At 41.3% G+C, this 24,099-nt stretch overlaps 1 protein-coding gene and 1 long non-coding RNA gene across 6 annotated transcripts in view; one reads left to right on the forward strand and one right to left on the reverse strand.

Annotated features, from left to right (window-relative positions):
- The window catches only part of TMCO4 (transmembrane and coiled-coil domains 4), a 42,275-nt gene that overhangs the window by 14,401 nt on the left and 3,775 nt on the right, over positions 1-24,099 (reverse strand). For all 3 annotated transcript variants that reach the window (XM_069782388.1, XM_069782390.1, XM_069782389.1), the window contains exons 3-13: positions 23,583-23,757; positions 18,921-18,948; positions 16,824-16,956; positions 13,073-13,170; positions 12,196-12,339; positions 11,558-11,677; positions 9,342-9,506; positions 8,649-8,785; positions 7,056-7,140; positions 3,163-3,280; positions 35-152 (exon numbers count right to left, since the gene is read on the reverse strand). In XM_069782388.1, the coding sequence (XP_069638489.1) occupies positions 35-152; positions 3,163-3,280; positions 7,056-7,140; positions 8,649-8,785; positions 9,342-9,506; positions 11,558-11,677; positions 12,196-12,339; positions 13,073-13,170; positions 16,824-16,956; positions 18,921-18,948; positions 23,583-23,757 (1,321 nt within the window). The remainder of the gene's footprint in view (positions 1-34; positions 153-3,162; positions 3,281-7,055; positions 7,141-8,648; positions 8,786-9,341; positions 9,507-11,557; positions 11,678-12,195; positions 12,340-13,072; positions 13,171-16,823; positions 16,957-18,920; positions 18,949-23,582; positions 23,758-24,099) is intronic.
- Positions 3,930-23,361, forward strand: LOC138685184 (uncharacterized). 3 transcript variants are annotated; one of them, XR_011324467.1, is made up of 5 exons: positions 3,930-7,036; positions 16,853-16,913; positions 18,519-18,639; positions 22,554-22,757; positions 22,835-23,361. It is a non-coding gene; the product is annotated as an uncharacterized lncRNA (long non-coding RNA). The 3 variants fall into 3 exon arrangements; XR_011324465.1 differs by having other exon boundaries at positions 22,554-23,361; XR_011324466.1 differs by lacking the exon at positions 3,930-7,036 and adding an exon at positions 15,511-15,629 and having other exon boundaries at positions 22,554-23,361.

Raw genomic sequence — 24,099 nt, forward strand, 5'->3', positions numbered from 1 at the left:
GGAAAAAACTGAGAATATAAGAAGTATTACTTACGACAGATGAAAGGTCCATGTTTACCATCCTCCTGTCATCCAAGTCGACTGGCTGGAGCCCTGCAACGTTGATCTGGACAGAAGAGGTTCTGTATACAAACCCCAGCAGCCAGTCCCCCCTAGCAGCAGAGCAGAAGAAGAGCGTGAATAAATCCTGTTGCCAAACCGATGCAATAAGTGACTACTCAGACCATGAGGAGAGTAGAAGTGCTGGGAAGCACAGTGATGTCTGGACCAAGACCTGCTGCGGCTTTGTCTGATGTAGGAATCACAGCAGTTGCCAAATTCAGGGCAGGTTCCTGGGACACAGTAGTGTAAGTCTGAATTTAATCCTGATTCATGGGTGTAGTCTCATTACATGCAGCAGGTTTAAAAATCTGACCCTTCTATTTATTTCTGTATTTGCTCAGAGACTGCAACACATTCACATGTTTAATCTTTTTAATGTACAAATAGGTAGAAGTTCTCCAGCCTGTAGACAGCAGTAAATGTGATGAGGCCTACAATACCAATGTTGCTGACATAAAGATCAACTGTGAAGCTCCTCAGAGTGCTCCTGATTTATAGGTACTGTATAAATACATGGTTTCAATGACAGAACTAGGAAGAGTTTGTTCCCACTGTAAAGTATTGCCATAAGTCACTGAGACAGTTTCAGGGTAGCTGCGTCCTTTGGAAATACATAACCTCTTCTCCTGTGCTGAGCAACAGCATAAAATCTGGGCACCTAAACGCCACTACACTCTGTAGAATAGATTTAAGTTGGATGCGAGTGATATTTGTACTCTGTGATGGCAGCAGGTGAAATGCACCTGCACGGGTGGCCATTTCTGGCTGCTCCTGTCCACTCCAAAATGGCCCATGCTAGAAGGTCTAAGTCTACACAGAGCTCTGCAAAATCTTTGCAACGCATCCACGCTACTCAGGCATGGGTTCTTTCAAAAGCTGAGCAAGTCTAACTAATTTGGTTAAGGTTTCCCAGTAGGAATTTGTAACCCTGCTGTTAAATTGGATGGGACAGCTCTGACAGCTGGCTTTCACTCTCCATGTCCTTTCAGACTTCAAAGCTAAAGGAGACAAGCTACACTGGACTGAAGCTCAACAAATTGGGCCCAAATCTGATCTTGCAGGAATTCTATTCAATGTAATTCATCTGACCTAAATAGAGTTACTCCTGAAGTGACAGAACGAGGCCACAATTTGTGTAAGTGAGACACCAGAGAAATCAGAATCAGGTGAGGTCTTACCATGAAATGTTTGTGTCATCCTTCTCTCATATCTAATATCCTCACATAAATTTTCCATCTCTCTCAGTTACCCCCTCTAGCTGCTCATGCTAGCTGCCCTCATGCTAACTGAATAACCCTCAAATTCACCATCTGAGGGCAAAGTAGAGAACCAGCATAGTGGAATATTTCCTGACAGTCTCCTCACCTGCTTCTTCTTATTTGTGAGCAATAAGCTACAATTTCTACATCATTTTTCATTCAACATTCAAGACATGAGCTTGCCAAAGCGGAGACTAACCAACTTACTGCACACACAGCAGTACAAACACACATACTGTTTTATTCCAACAGCACATGCAGGCTTTGAAACTATAAGAAGATCCTTTTTTTGTGTGTGTGTGTTATAGGAAATGAATACACCGAGCTTTTTGCAGTGAAATTGATTTTTGTGTAACACAGGGAGGAACAATATTTGCCAGGGCAAATTCAGTTATATGCAACAATTGCTATCATTTATGGCTTCTTGGAAGAACACAGAAGCACTCCCAAGAGGCAGCAATTGCTTTTTCCTTATGTCACATGAAGAAATACTGTAATTGGTGTGCACATCCAGCATCCATAAAACCTCCTGTGATCCAAAAAGGACAAAAGCAACAATTTTCAGCCTGACAGATGGGATTGATAATTTACTGTTTTAATCTTGAATGTTTTTAATTCTTTCATTTAGTTCTTCTTTGTAAATTAATATACTATGTTAGATGCACGGTAATGCAATACTTCCTCATCTTATACATATGTACGTAGGTATACATATGCATGTGTGTATGGAAAGTACCGACAGCATTTTCAACTGTCCTTGACCTGCGGGCTCATGGCTTTAGAAGCTGCCTTGACTTGCAGTTACACGTTCTTTGCTAATCTTCTTGCCTGGTTATTTCTCAGTTTATTTTCCCATGCTCTTAGTCTTCCCTGCTTCATTCCTTCATTTTAATTTCTCCTCTTCTAATTGTGCTGGTAAGCAGTGTTCTTGTCACAATTATCTTCCAATACACAGTCATTAGATTTGATACTGTCACTTGAATTTTTAATAGCTTTTATAAGATTGACTTCAGCTGTTTTGTGCCTCTGATCTCCCTCTTCTCACCCAGCAGCTCTCACAACTCTGCATAGCAGTTGGCTGTGCAGTTTTAAAAGGCTGATATTTGGTTTCGAGGTAACCTATCTATTCTTTCACATCCTTAGTAAATTTGCTACAGCTACTCCAGCTATACCTCCTTTGTAAGTAAAATGTCTTGTTCACGTGGACTATCTTGACCAGAAACTGACTCCAGACATAAAAAATCTTCAATTTGCTGGAGCTCCTTCCCTTCCATTGCAATTTTCACATCTTGTTCCCCATAAGCAGCCCCTAGTGAATTGTATCTCAAAGCTTTTATAGATTTTAATTCACATTCTTTAATTGTCAGTGAACTTAATGGCCATATTTATAGTCCTTTACATAAAGCTGAGACTTAAAGGGCCCTTAGAATATGTCAAATTACGCACACAAACACACTGACCCAGCTTTAAGCTGCCAGGGTGATGTAACACTGCCACTGGATGAACAGGACCTACATTTTGAGCGCCTCAGGCTCCCAGCGTAACTATGCATCGCAAACAGCCAGGAGCCAGAGACAGAACAGCCTGCAAGTGTCTCCTGAAGACCGTCATCTCCAATTAATCTGAGGGAGAGACCTCCAGAAGGAAGAGGCTCTGGCACTGCTGTCTCTGGTGCTACTGAATCAACATACTCACCAGCTGAACAATTATTCACTTACAAAATGTTTAAAAGGGATAAATGTACAAAATCATTTCAAAGTGACGCTAGGATAATGAAGCAGGGAACTGAGCATGTACAGACCTGCAATAACCATTTATGATCCTGCCCGACACCACTTTCGTGATAGCTTTCCAGTACTTGGCTTCACCTTCCACTGGAGCTCCCAGTAAGACCACATCTTCAATGATCCCTTGAGAATCTATTCAGGTGAAAGCAGAACAGCTTAGATTTAGAAGACACATCAGAAAATATATCTTTGCATGTACATGAAGAAGGGGTACATTCAGATGTGCACCACAGAAAAATAATCATGTCTGTGATTTAAATTTTAAAGACAAAAATGATGAAAAGGAGGATCTTAAACATCATTTTGTGTAAATGTTAAGTGTCTGCAGTTCCAGCTGGAGTCAGTAAACATGAAAATTAGAGATCCTGAGAGAGTGAAAGGAACTAGGGTGAAGGCAAGAGGGAGAAGTGGCCTGGCCTCTGTCCGGAAAGATGCAGTTCAATCAAGCAGCAAACCTGTGGAAAGTTCTTTCCACAGACCTATTGATCTGGGTTTGCACAGAGCTGAACTATTACACTTTGAAACAGGTGAAGGGGACTGACATTCCATATAGTGAGTAAATGCTGTCATATAGTAAGCACAATAAAACTCTTCTGGAGTTCATGAAAAATATGCCCTGTACACGCAACAGAAACCCCCAAATTCTTAACATGGATTGGGAACTAGCAACAATGAATGCATTTACCAACATGAAGTGGTAAACCATCAACTGGTTTGATTTTCTTGAAGGGTACTTTAACCTGAATGCCCAGGGCACGATTTGCTGAAAAGGAATGTTGACTTCTAAGTGTAACAAATCTTCCTCTCTTATCAGACAGCTGCAGCTGGGTAACAGTAGAAATAATGACTGAATGAGAAATACTGGGCAGCTCTGCTACTTTCCTAAACTCCTAAACAATATATTAATATCTATTCATAAATCTCCTTTGTAAAGAGAGATCAAGCACCTGATGCCGTAGCAGTGAAATGAAATTCACAGCAGCGCATGTCTTGGGAGACTCCTGGACATAGCATGCCAAAGCCATACTCTCCACGTGTGGGAGACCAGCGTTCACAAGATTTGAGCTAAACCATTCTCAGGCTGGTGTTTGTGGTTCATAAAATAATATGCTGAAGTTTACGGGGAAGTGAAAGTGAGAATGACTGCATACCACATCAAGTTATGATGGAGAGGTGCTGCCTGGGTAGACTTTTTAAATGTAAATCAATTGGTTTCCTTTCCCTGATAGCAGTAAACGACTTGGAGCTGCCTGCAGCGCCTGCATCTTTCTCTGCAGTGTAAATCCCAGCGCCTGACAACAATCCAAAAGAGCTCTCATGGTATTATTTCTTATTGCAAAGCAAATTTTGCACCAATCAAGAGAACAGCAAAGAGCAATTCAATTTTGTTAGTGTAATCTGTGAGCAATAAAGTCCTGTTCCCATAATCATGGGCAATGAAAAAGAAACCCAGAGCCTTGCAAACGGGGAGCTCATTCCAACCAAGGTACTAAATTCCATGGCCGCAGTGTGAGCCAACTGAATAAACAAACAGCTAATTCATCAGGATCCCAAACATTTGGGCAAGGCATTGAAAGCTTTTGTTTCTTCAGTCCTTTGTACAGCTTATTTCTTGCTCAGAACAAAAATGTTTAGCCCTGGCTGAAAAATACTCATTTTCTTTGAATGTTGACAGAGGGCGACAGCAACCTGAGGACAGATCACTGGCCTACATAGTTGCTGACACTCTAGATAAATTAAATGTATTTCACAGTTTACAAATCTTTTATATGATGAACAATGAAGTCTGCACAAGCAGGAAAATAGAAAAAAAAGAACGGAATTACTGATGGGGAAAAATTAAAAACTGATAAGATGATTTGTCCAGAAAAAGTGTGGAAGATACAAGCTGACCCAGAGGCCATAACCAGTCCTTGGGAGCTGGGCTCTGCTATGCCTTTAGGGTACAACTCACTGGGCAAAGAGGAAAGCATCTCATCATGTTAGTCCTCACTGAAAAGAGAACAGGGGTGGAATTTAGCTCTCTCTGGGCAGATGCAGTGCCAAAGACAGTGTTTCATGGCAGAGTTTGGCAGCAGTATTCCTGATACCTAACCACAGCAGAGATGATAACCCAGTGGTGATACTGGTCACAGGAGCAATTCTGTAGGATGCTGTGATCAGTATTAGACAGCTATGTAATATGGGATACCTCACTCCCATCACACGCAGTTTGGTGTCAAGGTTCAGGTTCTGGTGGTAACAGCCATTATCAGTTTTCATTAGCTTACACTTTATATTTAACCAAAATGCATGGGAATCGTGATGAAGAAATCAGACCAATGATCTTCTCATGCAGTAACTTGTCTCTGATGGGTCATTACTACATCTTCTGCTATAATGTCATTTTCTGGAAACCTGCTAAGCTCTGGCTTCCAAAGTCATTTGTGATGATGTATCCCAAAGGTTGTTTAATTGCCTCACAGAAGAGTATTTTCTTTTAACAGAATTTGAGTTTCTGCCATGGTGTTTCACTGGATAATCCATGATTAGTTATTTGTCCTCAGAAATGCCACTGCCATCTGGATACAAAAGGCCTGCATGACTAGGCCTTGTATTTCTTTTCTGTGAGACATCCAAGTCCAAACCCAAATCAGTCTCAGATGTCCCAGGTCCCAGCTCCATTCCTTCTGTGGCTTGTGCTGGAATGTGCATGTGAAGAACGCCTTGGCAATCTGTGCTAAACATGCTGCTTTTCATCTCGCAAACAGCTCAGCTTTCATAATTCAATTAAGGAACTGAAAAATTAGTGTACAGTGGGGAGCTGCTATGATACATAATTACAATGCTTAGATTTCTTTAGAATGGCAGCCAACCTTAAAGACCCCTAATGATTTCCTTTCGCGTATTACTTAGCTACGGTCCCATGTTATTCCAGCAAGAGACTGCAGAGCATTAAATAAAAGCCTGAAAATATCTCAGCCCCTGGCATTCTTAGGACACAAAAAGAGTAGATCTAGGGCCAGATTAGGATCTGGGTTCTGGCTTCAGTATAACTCCATTACGATCATTCTGGATTTTATTAGATTTATTTTGAGAACAGAATTCCTGTATTTGAGGACTTCCATCTTAAACCAGAAGTGAAGTTCTGGTACACAGCTGTCAACAGAAAAAATGCTGACCTTCTCCATCCTCACTTGACTCTTTTCCCACCTTCTTGGACTTTATTGAACATTTTTCTTTATAAAGCTCCTTATTTATTAGCAACTCTTTGTGAGGCTAAATGGTTAATGAATTAAATTAGCTACGTAGCGGGGGGAAGGCAGGCTGCATGCACATACTCACTACTGACTCAACTCCAAGATGCAATTTACATCAACTGATCATAATTATTTTATTCTTTTTCTAAATTAAAAATAGAATCTATTAATAAACAGAACCACAATGGGTAATAAATTGACAGATGGTTTTATACTTGACTTTGGGGGAAAATTACCATGAAAATAGCAGATGACAGTGGCATTTCAGTGACTTAAATGGAAGGGAGGACTCAGGGAATCAGATACAATAGCTACAGAGAGCTTCCAATAAAGGCAAAGCATCCTCTGCCAAGATCACAGTGGCACGTGGGCAGCTCACAGACTGATCTAGCAGCCAAATGTCATAGAATGTCAAGTTGTTGTTTACAGACTGGAGACCAAACTGACACACTGGAGCACTTCAAGTGAAGACAGTGGATTTAATCCACTGAACAGGTGGAAATGACAGTAGAATTTGGCTCCAAATGCATTTCAAAACCATTTTTTAAAGTATTTGTCCTATCCTAAAAGACCCAAGCTCTGCTCCAGAAGAACTCTTCCTCTTGGAAGAAAAACTCTACCAGCAGTAAGGAAAATAAAGGAGAAAAAGGTTAGAAGGTGAATTTTACCTTTTTCTTGAGCCATTTCCTGCAGGCAGAAGTAAATGACTCTTGCACCCAGACTGAAGCCAATCAGTGTGACAGGTCGCTTGCCCTAAGAAAGATGGAAAGGAGAAAATGCCATCAAATACTGTTCTAGACCTAGAAAGAGAGACTGGCTGCAGGATCCCCAAGACCCTGATACACAAAGCAATTCTGCTTGTGCATGATCTTTTAAACATTTGAGCAATTTGGTTGATTTCAAAGGGATTATGTATCCTCAAAGTTATGCACAGTTCAATATTGAGAATTCTGCATATCTGAGTATTTTGTGGGTTTTGATATTCAGAAAATCAGTTGAAAGAATCTAATGATCAGAAGTTACAACAAAGCAGATGTTTCAAAGAGAAACAAAACAGATGCTGTCATTGTTTTGAAATTTCCAAATGAAAGCCTAATTCAAGGAGCAAAATTTTCCTCGAAATGTTTCAACAAACAGAAGAAGCTGTAATACAAAAATACTGACCACTCTGGATTTCAGACTGAATGACAGCAGCACTGTGTAGCTGTTACAAAAAATGATATGGGTTAAGCTTTTATTTTGAATAGCCTAATAAGATTTTCTGTAAGATCAATGGGAGCCAAATCTCAACAACAATGAAAAATGGTCTTTGTATTAACCAGTGAGCAGGTGTGCGATGGACTCCCTAGACATCATGCTAGCTAGTTTTAGATGCTCCAGCACATTGGAATGTGCGTTTTCACAATAGCGAATGCTTAAAAGGCAGTAACAAATGCCCCCAAGCAAAACAAAGGGCTTGTATGAAATAAAGTTTATTGCCTTTCCTGGGATTGTATTTTTATGAGAAATCAAGTTTGTTTCTACTCGGCTGTTTCACATTGTTACGACACGCAGCTCTGGGGCCATGGCTCCCATAGGGCTCCTCTATAATAGATACCGGACTAGCGTGCCTGTGAGACGAACACATGGCCAGCAGAAAAGAGCCTCCCTCCATGCCAGCGATAGCCCAGCAAATAATGGCAGGCTTTTGGGGGGCAGGAACATCTTTTGCAAGCCTTCTCAGGAAGGCTTAATAACTTCTGTCTCTTCTTTCAGGTACCAGCCCATTCCACTTCTCTGTAGGCAAAACATGGCTCACGGTGCATCTCCCGCTGCACAGTCTTCTCTTCCGTTGTTTTACTAGTGCCTCTTAATTATCAGTGAATATTTTTAACACTCTGTATTCTCTTTTTTCTTTCACCTGTCTTTACTTTCTGTTCTCAGATTTCCACTAGGTGAGCTGGCCTGGCTGGTGACATGGTCAAGCCACTTGTCATTTATGACCTGGATCACTTCTTCTTCATTTAGAAAAGCTTTAGGTTAAATGGAATGAATCTTAGCAGGATTTCTCTGACTCAGTTGGGACTTCCTATTTTTCCCCAGTGAACCAGATACATGCTGGTCACCTTCATGCAGCATTTTTTCCATTTTTCAGTTTATTATTAATTTTTGTCTGCCTGGAAGGATACCACTTGACAGTTAACTAGCATGACTACAAAACTTAACCTCCATGGGCCAAAACCCTTCCAGCTATTATTCCTGGATAATTTCTAGCCAATTACCTGCTGTCGACTGAGCAGGATATGTGCTAGGTGTTTGCCTACTTCAGCAGACCGATGGAGACACACTCCCCAGGGGTTGTCAATGACACTGGCAACAGTCAAGAGTGAAGCTGGCCAAGTCAAGGCTGTCACAATACCTGCAACACACAAAGCAAACAGCACCACATAGTCACAAATCTGGGCTGCTCTTAGGAAACATCAAAAGCAAGATGGTTCACTGAAGTTAAAAGCTAACCTAGGACCTTTTGTCATTTCCAGTTCTTCTTTCTCAAGTGCTGATCTGAGAAATATTTTGCTAGAGTAAAGATAAGAAAGAATCTGATGTTCTGATATGGAGGCAAACAGACGCTATGCATGAATGTAACCTGCATGTTTGAGAGGTTTATGTAAAGCAGTAAAACAGAGTGTAATAACATAGAGAAATAGTGTCACACACGAAGGGAGGTGTTTCCAGATGTAAATTTAAAAGAACAAGTCAATGACACAGAGGCAAAGCAATCCAGGAAAGCAAACGTAAATTACAGGTGTGGCAGAGAAGGTTCTCAGGCGACATCTGCAGGGTGGTGCCAATACTGCCAAGGAAGATGTCTTCTCAGAAATCTTCCTTGTTTAGGAAAGCTCCCTTAAACAGACACCAACAGTGAAACTGCACAAGAGCCACTTGAGCAGATCTGATAACATTTAGGTTCTTACCTGACAAGACAGTGAATTTTAGGGCTTCTTGAGCCATCATGTTCACAAAACCATTCAGCAGGGAATCTAAGGCGTTGCCAAGCTCCATCAAGTACTTGGATTCCCAGGCCAGACAATACTGCTCACTCGATTGCAACATGCTGCTCCATGGTGCTGTGAAGCTCCCTGAGAAAGGTTGCAAAGATGGAATTCATGTTCAGAGAAAATGCAACAACAGCTGACTCCTAGCAAGATGAGCCCAACAGAGAATCAGAAAAGAACCTGCACGACACTGGAATGTACTGATATACTGTGATAACAAGGAATCATATTTAAAAATACTGTTAGATTTAGACTCCATATTTCCACTGTTTTAAAATAAATTTGGGCTTTGTAAATAATTGTGCAGCTTTAGCTGCGTTGGCAAAGAGTCTTCAGCATGGACAGGCTCAGACTTCATGACCCATTCAGTTGCCTCGGAGACTGCCAAGACAGATGGACATTAACACTAATTATGTCAGGTATTGAGGACATTCCTCCTGTCATCAGACATCAGGCCAAGTCCTGCAGCTCCATCTTCTCATACAGACCAAAGGAGGGCCTGTCCTGAGAAAGATGAAGTGCTGAATGGCCGCACAGACTGAGTTCTATGGGACCAGAAGCATAGAAAATATGTAAGATCTTGTCAAAATCTATCACAGAGCATCTTCCCAGCACTTCAGTTAGGTGGGCAAGGACTGCAGTAATGGCCCTGTTTGAAAACAAGAAATCTGCATTTGCAGATCCAGACTGTAATTATTTTTACTTTCCCATCTAGCCTAGTTAGCCACTTGAGTTTAATTTTTTTCCCTCCAGGTGCTACTCAAAAGCAGTACCTGGATGTTTGAGAGACAATGGATAATTTCCACTGTGCAAGTCTAATTTTTGGCTGAAAGAACAATTTTTAAGCCATACTCTCTCCTGTTTGTAGTGTAGCTTGTACTAAGTGGCCAGGAGGGGCCTGGCAACGCTATTAATGGCAGATGAACTTCGAAGGGCAGAGCAGAATTTTCATTTTAATTAACTGAAACCCCTCCCACACTGTTCCCTCCCCAAATGACACAGGGCAGGATGAGGCAGCTGCTGACCAAAGTGGCATGAGAGAGCCCCATGCCAGATCACATCACAATGTACTGTCAAATTTGTGAATGTATAGCTACTGGGAGCTCAAAAATCACAAGGTAGCGAATTCTGTAAAAATTCTGTCCTCAGTCCCTCTGTTTTAAGGAGTCATGCAAGTGTGTGAATAGACAGACACAGCTGTAAGGAGGAAAATGGATGGCAATTCTAGTTTTGCTTTTTTAAACATTGTAGCAGATTGCTAGTTATGGAAGAAGAATGTGTGTCATTTGTAACTCCCTTTTAAGGGCAAACAGACACAAAAAGGTTCCTGAAGGGATGCACTTGTCTTTGTAACAGTGCCTGGGAGCCCTCCAACCCCAAGGATTTGGACCCCTGGCAAGCAGACAATGAGAAAAGCCAAAGCACAGTACTGCAAAGTGAAAATAACCTTGCTCTGACAACAAGCTGCAACCTAACAAGAAACAGGACAGACACATCCTTCTGCATTAATGATACCCAATGTTAATCATGATGCTTCTGAATAAATTGGCAGCTGTTCAGTCAGGTTGCTGAACACATCAGCAGACAGTTGACATATGTTGTATGACAAGCTATACTGGAAACTGAAACACTGCAGAATTTTCAAGGTTGTTGCCTCTAAGTTCACCTCCTCAGTGCTGTGCTTAACAGGATTTACTTGACAGAACTTTCTTGCCAATAAACCTCATTATCTGGCAGATAGCAAGAAAGAAAAAAGACACTATTTCTGTTAATTGCTGGAGGATAAGCATAAGGTCTCAGAGATAGGTGAGACACTTTGTACTAGTGCTGGATATCATCCACCCCAAACAGACCTTTCCTAGCAAAACCAGACAGCATTTATTAACAGAAACAATCCTGCTATGACTACTAGCAATCTGACTATCACTACCAATTTACTGTCCTCTCTCTTTCCTCTATTTTGATTGGGATTGCAGATTGGGTTACAAAGTCTTACGTTGAGAGTTGATCTCTTTTAGTCAGCAGGCGATGCAAGTGTGGGGCAGACATGGTGCAATGAGAGCACTAACAGTGCCTGGAGTGGAACACAGATGTGGCTCTCCAGGCTCCTCTCAGTTTCCTCATCTTGTTCTTACCATACTTGCCAGTGCACAGCCATCCAGTAATTGCTATGGTGATATGAAGCTGCTTTCCTTCAGTAAGTGGGAGGAATTCAAACTCTTCTATGGCTCCCACACGCTTCTTCATCTTGTATCCTACACACAGAAAGGCAGAAACAGGAGTCTCAGAAATAGCGCAGCAAGGACAGACTCTGCTAACAGTAGAAGTTCGTAAAAGATTACTTGGGTAATTTGGATAAGGCTTTTTTCCTTCCCAAAACCCTCAGCAAGTCCATGCATTACTTAGAGCTTGGTATGGGGCCAACACGATCCTTCCAAGCTTGTATGATCTGAGGGAATCCCAGCAGAAGGCTTTTTTGCTGCAGACCAGACATCGGCTGTAACAGCTGCTGCTCTCCATGGCAGCATCTTTATAATCCAAAGCAGCAAGCTCTCATTTCCTTCATTAGCCACATACCAAATATTATTTTCCTACTTGGTCATCAGGGGCTACACAGTATCTTAATCAGCATTGAAATAAAAATTTCATAGTTGTAAGATTATTCCTCAAGTTGCTTTCCTTGCTCTGCAGAGATGAGTGAAGTCATTAGCTCTGCATTTGCAGACATGATCCTGTCCCTCAGTAGCTGAGAAATGTGCAGTGACTCTCTTACCAGTAAGGCCAGCTCCAGCTGCTCCAAAAAGAGATGCCATGACAGCAATTCCAGCAGTCGAACCTAAAGCAGCTGCTCCAGCACTTCCGATGATAGTAGCAGCTCCCGCAGCAACCAGAGGGGCAGCAAGACCCCCCGTCAAGCCTGAAGATGCAACAAGTAATATCACCAAACTATTATCACTTACAAAAACCAGGCAGTCATTTCCCTGTGCTGTGTGACTACTGCTAATGCTACTGAAAGAGCACAAATGATGGTCTTTTTTGCATCACCAATAAAGGGGCTTTCTGAGACCTGCCCCAGGCCCTGAATCTCAGCACAGATTCTTTGACTGACTTCAGTAAAAATGAAGAATAACTTAAAAGTCAAAGGAAGAATGTGTGGTAGATTGTGGTGAGCTATGCCCTATTTGCTTAGGAAATGATCTAGTCTCGTGCTATTTTGAATTGAGAGTTGAAGATCTGATCCTCTTACAACACAAGAGCAAAAGAGGTGAAAACATTTTTTAAGGGTGATGACCTCGGTTTAATACTTCCCCCAGCCAGTGAAGCTACACTGGAATAACTTTTCCAGCTAATTCTTTCAGTTTCATTTTCATGTGGCTGAAAATACTTTTCTTGGATTTGGGGTTTCTTTCGTTGGGTTTTTTGTGTTGGTTTTTTTTGTTTGGGGTGGTTTTTTGGTATCCGAAGTGACACACTACCTTCAGCCTGGCAAAGAAAAGCAGTGAAAATTTTAAAATTAGAGCTTGGGCTAAAAGGTATGATATGATGGCTTCTGTTACTGAATGTGTAATTCAGCCCCCGCCCCGACTCCACCCCTAGTGCTGTGCATGCAATTCAGGAGCAAGTCTCCAAAATGCCTAGGGCAGCCTTACCGATCACTGTTCCGCCCCCAAAGGTTGCCAAACCAATCAGCAGGTATCTCTTCAGCTTTTTTCTTCTTTCCTTCTTTTTTCTTGATACTTCTGCAGTTCTGTGGGGGGATTAGAAGCACAAAAACTGATGGAAAAGCCTGATGGATAGGAGTGCTGCATCAGAATCTGCTTTTATTCTCTTCAGTGTAATTTCCCTACCAGGAACAGTAAAAACTAACATGCAGGTGTGGACTGTGACAACACACTCAGATTTATAAGCATGGACATAAACCCACAGATTTAAATTGAAACGATTTAATTGCTGACAAAAGCCAACAGATGTTACTTACTTGGAAAACCCTTCCTAATAGGGCTGAAGCTTGTAAAAAAAAAAGAAACAAAAAGTCAAAAGCATTTCAGTAACTGTATACTGCCTTTGTGTCTTAAAAAAAACACAAGAAAGCTAAGTGGAAACAGGGCAAAGTGTTTGAAACAAAAGGGAATGGGGTAATTTGTGCTAACAAACAAAGAGATGGAATTAAACTGTGTTCCAACAACTGTTTATATTGAGCCGCTTTATAATTGCACATCACAATATAATAATATAATAGGTATTAAACACAGTCATTAGTTCATTTGTCTGTGTGCATTTAAGCTACACTTTAACAAGCTTATCACAAACAGGTAAATAAACCTAAAAGGAACAAATATCACTTATTAGGCACTACTTCTGGCTTCTTTCCACTGTCTTTGGTTTCTCTCTTTCAAGAAATACTTCCCACTTCAGAGTCAAGTGCAAAAACCAGAGGATACTGGAATAAGTTGTTTACAGAGGAAGGTTCCTTCTAGCCTGCTTATGCAGTGGTTAATCTGGGCCTTGAAACACAAGAATTTATCTTGCTTCCAAACTTGGATATTTTCCCTCTTAATCCTAGCCTAATTGTGGATTTTCATTATCCATATAATTGCTTAATCCTTCCTGGACCCCCCTAAGCGCACTGTAATTTTGATAAAGACAATTTTCGATGAGTCCCAAACAATATGCAGCTTTGTAAAACACAGCAGGAGGACAATGGAGCACAGTGGGCGAAATCCCTGCGTCGCTGAAGTCAATGGCAGAACTCCCGCTGACTTGCATGGCACAGAGACTTTGTTTCCACAGAGATCCTCCGAAAAAACACAGTGTGTTACCTTCTGCAGCTGCAAATGTAACTGTCTGCAGAGAACAAGAGTGCAAGCCTGCAATGGCTACCTCTTCAGCAATTTCTGTATAACCAAGTTCACTTTCTACAACCCCATGGTCAAAGCAGTATTTGGATGTGCCCTAGTTTGTGCATGCAGTCACCAATCTGAATGCCTGGCTTTGGAAAAAATGCTCCTGGAGTTCTTTAAACAAGTGCTGCAGTCTGATTGTTAATACCCCAGTTGGCAATATCCAGCAATTGCTGTTCTACATAGTGGTTCACCAGCTTTTACAGTCAATGTGCTATTGTCTCAGGCTGAAAATAATGACATTGAGAGAGCTGAAATACGGCTAACCTGGCTTTAGTTGCAATAACGAGCAATTTGAGTTATGTGGGTAGATAGTTTGCAGCTAAATCCTGCCTGAAGATGCAGTAAGTAAAACTACTGTCATGAGAAGTTTTATCTGTCATTGCTTTCCTTCCATAGCTGCTAGCAACTGCTTTTGACAGTTGCTTTCCTAATAGCTTCTGCATTACAATTATCACTTGATTACCAGACTGCTTTTTATCCACTATGGTAATTAACTGCTTCTTCTGGTACTTCTCTACCCTCGGTGATCTTGGATGTGCAGCTTCTTGCCTGAACCACAAATTAAGTTCAGAGAGATTTTATAGGTGGAATTTCAGGTCATTTTCCAGTGATGAAAAGTGGCAAGAGTACACGTTAGCGAGCAACTGATGTCATGTTTTCCAGTTTCACACAGAACCATGTACAAAAGAGAGGTTCACACCTGCAAGTCAGAACATGTTCGGTGCTAGTAATAGGGATTTAAGTGTTTGGAACATTGTTCTACAGATGATTGAACATTTAACCTTGCAGGTTCTGGGCCACAGTTCAACACATCTACAGCAGCAAAGGCAGGAGCAAAACCTTCTGTTAACAAGTATCAATAAAAAATGCCTGTGCAGAAGCTGCCAAAACCCTGTTTGGTTGCTACTGTTCCAAAACCTCTTGCAGTGGATGGTCAAAGCTGGAAGCATCCTAAGCAGATGTTAATGTATTCCCTGCCCCCAAAAGTCTGCGAGGTCAAAGTGGTGACAGGTTTATATTCTGCTTCCGTCCCCTGTTGACTCCTAACTTTCAAACAAACAAAGGGTCACTGATTCCCCACAAATCTCAGCCTTGTGCTTGTTTTAGCACTGTACTAACGAATGTGTTCCCAGTGCAGTCTTGCATCACTCTCACTACAAAGACTTTTCTCCTTATTATCTTATAGGTATTTACTTCCATGGCTGCAACTTGGGCAAAGAACAAGATTGAAATCCATGGCTTTTGCCACACCAGCTATGCACAAAACCCACTGGGTTAGCTGCAATGTTTGAAAGCCATGCTTGTAAGTATGCGGCGTAATTCTCCAGTTGCTCTTGCCATTATCAGACACACCACTATCTTTTTGGGTTGTGCTACAGGAGCCACAGTCCATTTGATACAGATGGAGCATCATCTTTGCAAGCGACGCCCCACCCTCGGCATCAGTGTTTTCCTGTGCTTAAAGGCCCAGCATTGAGGTTGTTTCCACAAGCCACAGCAAAACAGTCCCCATTAATACCAACCTTTGCTCCTGCATGCCAAATGGTGTCCTGTTTAGCAGTCCATGATCTTTGAGATTATTTTGACTTTCCCTTTTTACAGCACCCCATAAAGTTAAGCTTAATTTAAATAAAGCTATAACTGAAAGATACCCGTCACATGCTGGACCCCATGGCGATGTCTGAACTGTTGATTAAAGGGATGTTGATTAAAGACTTCATTAGCACTCAGGTTAATCTCATAACCTGTTTGCTGAGTTGACAGATAAAAATATTCAGCAGTCCCTTCAAAGTCCACTACGGACACATTTACTGCCTTACATATCGCTAAACGTTCCCACAATTCCTGCTGATAAGTGGAATATAAAAATACTACATTTCTTATAGATACCAAATTTTTGGCTGTTTCACATCTGAGAAGTGGTGATTAAGAGAATTAATCTTATATTAATAACACAGAATTAGGAGTCAAGTCCATAAGTATCTAAAGACGCAGACTGTTGCCCTCAGAAATCTACCTTCAATAGGAGTTAGACAGCTGTTTCTTAAACAGGCACAGAGAAGGACAGATCCGTAGAAAATGAGCAGCTGAGGATCTAATGCTGAAATTTATAGAAACTTCATTCTGCAAGAGGCAGTTCTATCTGAAGAATATTGGGCCAAGAGATAAGAGACACAAGATGTTTGTGATGTATTTAAGCACAATCTGCAGTCTAGGAGAGGCAACTGGAACAAGGAAATGAGGCAGTTCAGTGTGGAGCCTTTACCAGCTTGCAAGGTTGGGTCTTGGCTCTGATTTTAAGAATGCTGAGCTTTCCTGCTTCTCAGTGCAGCTGAAGTGCTGTGAGGGCTCTGCAACCCTAATCAAGCCATAAATGATTACGCTAAGAGCCATGGGGGGAATGATCAGAGACTGGGCTTAGGCACAAGTAATTACTGCTAAGCTTTCAAGTACCAGCAGTGTTTTTTCATCCCATAGTCAACCCAAATATTCTTACTCTGACTCTTCCTCTTTTTGTTCCTTCAGGCTCTCAAGCAGAGATTCCTCCAGGACTTCCAGCTCCTCCAACGGGATTCTCAGCAGCCAGGTGATATGGCAGATCAACACCCTCGCTCGAGCATCATAGTACCCTTAAACAGAGGGAAGGCCAAGAAATCAATCAGTCTTCATCACACCAGATTAAACAGCGAGTGGTGCACTTGGCTGTCCTAGAGGACCATGTTACATACAAGCATAGGTCCTTCTCTCAGGCCCTCTTTGTCTTCCATGTATTTGAAGACAACCCCTACTATCTAGAGAAGAGAGTGATAAATGTAAAATCCTCCCTCCCTGCAAACCTCACTACACAAGGTAATTGCCTCTATGGCAGAAAAAGGATATCAAATCCTTTGGTCTTATCCTCTGTGACAGAGGCCTTTTGGCTCTGGATAGGCTGCATCTTTCTTCTCAACAGAGAAATGCTGCAGCAAGACCAGTCTTAACTGGAAATATCAAATATATATATATATATGCATAACATGACACAGTACACCTCAACGATGCACCAATGCAAGATATGGTATTTTGTAAAAATGCACCTCCATGCAAAAGCTTTATATTCAATTCATCTTGTTGGCAACAAGAGGCACTCTGGAGTTTTAAAGCTACACACCGGCTCACCTAGCAGCATCACTGATAATTGTTTGCATTTATACTTCACTGCTGGATGTGCAGGAGTGGACAGTGTACTCAGACAATGTGCGAAAGGAGAAACGATTGATCCTGGGCTTATATGCAGCTGTTCTTAAAGAAAAGACATTTTAAATGTAATGGATTTTAAATTATTTGTGCCAACTCTTGCTTTTTTAATGTGTTTCTCTCAGTAGCACCTGCTGCTTCCTGATGGTGGGCTTTTGTAAAGGGTTCTTGGTGCACTCTGGGATGAAAAATGCAATTGCTTTTCTAGGGGTGGGTGAAGATACCAGCAAGACCCAACTACAAAGTATGTTTCTGATACCTGCTGCACGTAGATCAAATATGGCATTTGGCGATCTATTAAGTTTATTTATTTATTACCATCATTACCAAATACCAAACTACTTCGGTAGGCTTTAATGACGGCACTTTTAAGATTTGTGCTTGGTTGAGAAATACGGATAGTATTTATCTTCACTTCATCACCAATACGTGCCACATCTTGCAAGCCCAAGCAGGTGTTTTAACGAGTAGCCTTCTTCCTTCCTGTCTGCTAACACATAACTTAGCTTTTTATTTAGCCAGCCTGGCAGTAAGTCAGCAAGGCTTGAAAATATATTTCTTTTAAATTCCAGCTTAGCAAAATAAGCAGTTTTGCAATAACTGACTTGTCAATTTTCCATTAAAAACAAAGCAAGAACAAAAGTGGTACTTTGTTCTGCACTGAAACACGCTAATTGGCAACCAGTGAGTTCTCTCCTGTAAGAACATGTTAAAACACAGAGATTTAAAAAAACACAAGTAGTGATATAAAACAGGCTTCTTTTAGAAATGAACATTTTGTTCAGTAGACAATCTTTATTTCATGAATTTTATCAGACTAATCCATGTTATGGATTGTAAACCAGAAAATTGTTTTATGCATAATATAATATATGAGTAAAATCACATTTATTTGTAATAGGCTTCACAGGACACTCTGGAATTTATTCCCTGAATATTTTTTTTTTCTTTTTAGGCAACAAGTGATCTGCAGAAAATTTGTTAGGCTGAGGTTTTTGTAACAGCTTTACTGCCTTCCTAAAGGAAGAGGTCGCCAGCTCCCCTGGAAACACTGGAGAAAAACCACCCCACTCTAGGTATTTCAGTTCAGAACTTTTCTACCATCACAGACTTTTGCATGCCAATGTAGGGCATGTGAAGGTAAGGAGGTGAACAGTTGTTCAATTTTTAACAGGTATTATTAATCATTCCTAATAAAATAGTTGCCTTTCCCTGTAGGGAAAGAGTGTGCTGCTTTTCCTATAAAGGAAGCAAAGATAAAATAGGACGGTACTTTGAGCTTTCTGAGCATTTTAAAGTATCAGATGTAAACTCATCTACATTATTCTTACAAAAAACAAATGCTAGATAAACTTACCATCTCTAAGAGAGAAGGATAGAAGGTCCTAAAAAGAAAAAAAAAAGAATATTCAAGTTAAAACTGATGACGTATGCCTGGAGGTATCAAAATGGAGGCATGAAAACCCACTGGACTGATTTAATTACTGCAGCATGTCAGTTCATAAACATGGGAAGCCAGCAAGCCTACAATTCAGCAAGGCAGCACAGAGCAAAGCCAGATGCTTCCAGCACAAAAGTCTCCATAGGCAGGTACAAATGGCTGGACAGAAGTAGACAATGCTTGGTATGGCCTGGAGCATCCCATGTTTTTTGTTATTAGCAATCCTGTTGCAACTGAAATCACCATAATTACACTGGACTTCAAAGTTTAGAGAAAGAGGGCTCTAATATTCCTACAACTCTAATGCCTTCTGCTTGCTATGTAGTCATATATACTCAGATTTTCAACATGAGTAACAGGTTTGAATGCTACTCTAATGGACCAGTGGCCCCTATTTTCTTTGGCATTCTGGGAATTCATAGCTCTAGGCGGTAAGGCTGAACTGGCATGAAGTTCTTTTGGATTAAGTGCTCAAAAATAGAAAACTCGGAATTTATGGCCATCTGTCAAGACTGAGGGACTTGACTTCTGTGTTGGCTCTTCACCATAAAAAAAATCAGAGAAACAAATCAATCCAATAGATGGTTTCTATGGAGAAAGAGGTCAGTGTTTTTACTACTGTGTTCTCCTCTTTTATTGTCACTGGACAAATTTTAAGTTCTTTATGTAACTACAACACTAAGCACTAGCTCAGTCTAGCTATTTCCCTCTCCTACACATAAATAAAGCACAGCTGAATTTTACAGGGAATCCTTCAGCCCTTTGGGAACACAAAAAATGCAGCCAAAGATGTAGGAGGTTGCCAAAGAGTTGATGATTATTAGTCCCATAAGCTCCTAAGCAAAATTTGTATCGTAAAAATGTCTCTAATCTTTCCCCTACTGCATGAGAAGTGTAGAACGGAGAACAAGCCATCCTTAACCAACTCCTACTAGAAGAAGGGCAAACTGTAGATACTATCCAAGGAAAAGTAAGTGCCTGGACTCCAAATATCATTTTAACTTGAGAAGAGTCTGCTATTTCATAATGGAGAAGAGAGCTTTTGCATAGGACTGGGGAAACCAAGCGATTAGGACAGCTGAACTCCCACCTATGGGTGCTTTTTGACCAGGTACAGCCCCAAAACCTTTGCTCCACTGCTGCCTAATGTTTTCACACACACCCCTCTGCTGCTGAATATCTGGGTGGCTGCTCCCATCCACAGAGATGCCTTCTTTTGCTTGCCTGTCCTGCAAATCCTAATGGGATAAGGATTTCCAGAAGGTATCTGTCAGGCTGGGCTCTGCACAAAGCAGTCATTACTGCTCCTTTATCCTGCATCCCAATGGCCAGAGTGCTCACCCAAGAAAAGGAAGGTCCTGGTTTGCTATCTCCAGTGTGTGAATAACCCTTTTAATTTAAGTTAGTCACTGAATCAGGTCTCCTCTGTTCCCCTAATCACCACAGTGCAGAAAAAATGTCTTCTTTTTAGGTCTGGCCATGATTAGTATTCTGTGCATGCACACACACTGCTGACTGTTCCCCAGACTCGTTGGTGGGATGTGGGAATTGGAGACATTCATCCCCATAGGCAGAGGGAGGAATGTAACCCTGGTTTCCCAAAGCCCGACTACTGTAACTACCCAGGTATTAGATACATGGGCACCATCACCTCCTCCCTGGCTGCAGTTTTGTGGGGAAGGGTTGGCATAGAAGCATCAAAGCCCAGCAGAAGGTCCAGGGCTGGGATTCCCAAGCAGAAAGTTGACCAAGCAAAGAGCCTGAAGTCTAGAATAAGGTGAAGCTTGCGACCTTGTTGCCATCATTTTCCATGGACTAATATAGGCAGCCTCTTGAACAGGGTTACTGGTTTGTGCAGAGCCCATTTGTAGGCAATAAATTCTCCCTGTGTGTTGCAAAGGGAGCTGTGGGTGTTGACTCAGGTCCTGTAAGATATGCTCAGTATTGTCTGTCGCACCTAGTATCAAATAACTTCTTTTAAAAATCTGGCCTCAGCATTTACATACCTGCATTTCAGAAGGTGAGGGACGGATACGGGTAATCAGGTGATAAACTGGAACTACTGTTTTTATTGCATCTGTGCCAATTAGCATTCTCAGCTATTTCTAATTGGTTTAGGCTTTGCACGTACTGCTGTGCAGTCATCTGGAATCCAATCAGCATTGATTGATTAGATTAGTTCACAAGTAGTTTATTTTCCTCCTCTAAACAGCAGTTATTATATTTCAGTCTTATTTTGAAGTTGGTGTTTTGAATCTCCCTGTGAACTCTGTGCGCAAGATTACCACCCATATGACTGAGAAGCCTTACAAAGAAAGGGAAGCAATCTTTATTCAGAATCTTTGCTAGCTTTTTATGAATTGCTGCAAGTTCAAAACCCATTTCCTCAACAACAGAGCGCATCCAATCCACATCATGGTGGATGCATGTAGAAAAACACAGGAAAATGGGCATTGTAAAGTATGTTCGCAGAAAAAAAATTATTCATAGTAACAACTTTCAACATTTTCTCACCTATCATCAATTCTTCACCTCTTTTTGTTGCACTGCCTTCTCATACCGCACCCACAGCCTGTGTGTTATGACTACGATCCTTAAAGGATTCAGTTAACCAACATTTGCCTGTATTAGTCATCTGCAATGAAGGCAAACAAAGATAAAAATCCATAATCCTCAAATTTTCATTGAATCAATGGTGAGCTCACCTCTAATCTCCTGACCTCATGTATCATCCCTTCAGCATCGCTAAGATGGAGGGCATTCAAAAATGCAGGCTTTAGTGCCAACAGGACTCTGCCACTGAACACACTGAGCAATTAAAGCATGTACTTGTTAAATAAACAGTAAATGTTGCATCAGGAGCAGCTGAATACAAAGAAGCAAGAGCACCATAAAGCAACATATCAAGAATTCACAAAGCTTTGACCTGTAGCTTATTTATTTTCAGGTAAGAAGGAAAAAGCTGATCTCAGCCTTGATACACTGAAGTTTCCCACATGCCAGTATGCTTTCCCAAAGACACGTTGCAAGCCTCTGCTGCCTTGCTCTACAAAAGTCTTTAATTCTATCCTTCCTTTGACAAAATCAATTACCTTACCCATATACATGACTGCATAAGGTACTGATGTTGTGGCATTAGGCTGATAGCTATTCCTGATCTTTGCTTTCAACTAATCCAAGAATTGTTATCTACAGCTTCTGTCACCTGAATCCAGGTGATAAGTGCCTCAGTTCTCTGGCTCAGAGCAAAATACCTTTGTAAAAGCACATGGAGCCCTTATGCAACATAAGCTCGGAGCAAGCACAAGCTAAATTTCTCCCTTAATAAACTCAGCAGCAACGCAGGAAGATGTGTCTAAATCTAGAGAATCCATTCTGAAGCAGCAAGAACAAGGGAAACAACCTGGGAAGTACCACGCAGAAAAAAACAAGTGTGGATTTATTATTTTGAGCAAACAACATCGAAATAGCTGCTCTTATTTTAGAAGATCTGTCCTAACTTGTTAATTAAGCTTAAGATTCTCTGTCGCTATACTCATACCATTACAGGGCTTTGGGCACTGCAACATTCAGATGTTTGGAGCAGATCCTCTGAGGCCTTTTATGGACTGACTAGGAGACACAAAAGATGGCTGAGATAATGGGAGCTGTTCATGATGACCAAGAAAGTTCACTGCTATCATATCTTTACTTACACAGCCATGTTCTCACATCTGCTATTCTGTCAGGCCTAATTGCCTGACATTGCTAAAGGTGAGTGTATGATAACTATTACTCAATACCAGAGTACTGTCTGCATGCAGGATATCTCACTATTTCCTTGTGTGCAGCGCACAGCGCAGGGTGCAAGGTGACAGCGGCCACATTATGCGTGGTGGCAGCAGCAGCCTACCATGCTCTTCACCCCACACAGCATAACGTGAGGCTGGATGAGGAGGTATCTTCCCCAGCTGAGACTCTGCAGCAAAGATAAACACCACGGAAATGCTTCGCCTTTTTTATCTTTACATCAGCTTTTACATCAGAACATTAGGGAGTAGTCCCAATCTCACTAATACTTCCTCAGTGAAAGAAAATAAAGTCACAATAACTTATTTCCTTCTGGCCAAAGCTGACTCTGGAAGAACGACTCTGGAAATTGTGCTATTTGGAGCATGCATGTAGAAGTGTTTTGTATTACAGGTATGGTGAGGGGGCTTTTAAACAAATGAAAATCCTGTCTATCATGTTCAGTATTTCACCAAAATCTGTAGAACGCACATATGAATCAAAAACCACTGCAAAAATACAGTCAAAGTAAAAAGTTTGACAGTTCTCTCTTCTGTAGAGCAGAAGTGTCAAAGACATAAACCATTAATTCAACAGATAGTAACTGTGCCTCATGTTCATCACTTCCATGAGCTGTTTATGGATAGAGAGACTGCCAGTCACCCACAAAGCTGCTGAGAAATATATGCATATCAGAAATATTGATTTTACTTCCTTGACTGTACAAATAGAGCTTCAGGTGCAAACACACACATATGACAAATCTCTTTTGCAAAAGCAAACAAGGGCGAGGGGAACATATGAACTTACTTGGGTAACAACAACTGGATTTTCTTTCAAGATAGGATCCTTCAGCAAAATCTGGGCAAAAGTTTCTGTGCCCTCACCTCCTAAGCCACTAGCAAATGCTGTCATGGCAGGTAAGACGGCATCGGGCAGGTCCAGCCATTTCACAAAGCCCTCAATGAATTCCATCCTGAAAGAGCTGTAAGGCAACAGTAGCGGTTAAGGCTCTGTAGCTGGGTATTTTTGCAAAGTTTGAGTGGTCCCTGCTTTCAGATGTTGATCTGCTGCTGTTCACACAAAAATCAAAGCATCATTAAGAAGCCAGCAGAAGTTGAGTTGCTACGCAAGCTGGCTAAACAAACAAGCAAGCAGTCTGAACGGAGCTATACCTTTCAATACATGCTCTGAAGTCTGCAATATTAAGGGATACAATTTGTGCTGAAGTATAAAAGTCTTAAAGGTGTAAGAGAGGAAGTTAATACAATTAAGAAAACACCTTATGTCAAAAGGATCTTCCACTATCCTAACCTCAGAAGACCCC

This window comes from Haliaeetus albicilla, chromosome 4 (genome assembly GCF_947461875.1).
Source record: "Haliaeetus albicilla chromosome 4, bHalAlb1.1, whole genome shotgun sequence".
NCBI classification, from domain to species: domain Eukaryota; kingdom Metazoa; phylum Chordata; class Aves; order Accipitriformes; family Accipitridae; genus Haliaeetus; species Haliaeetus albicilla.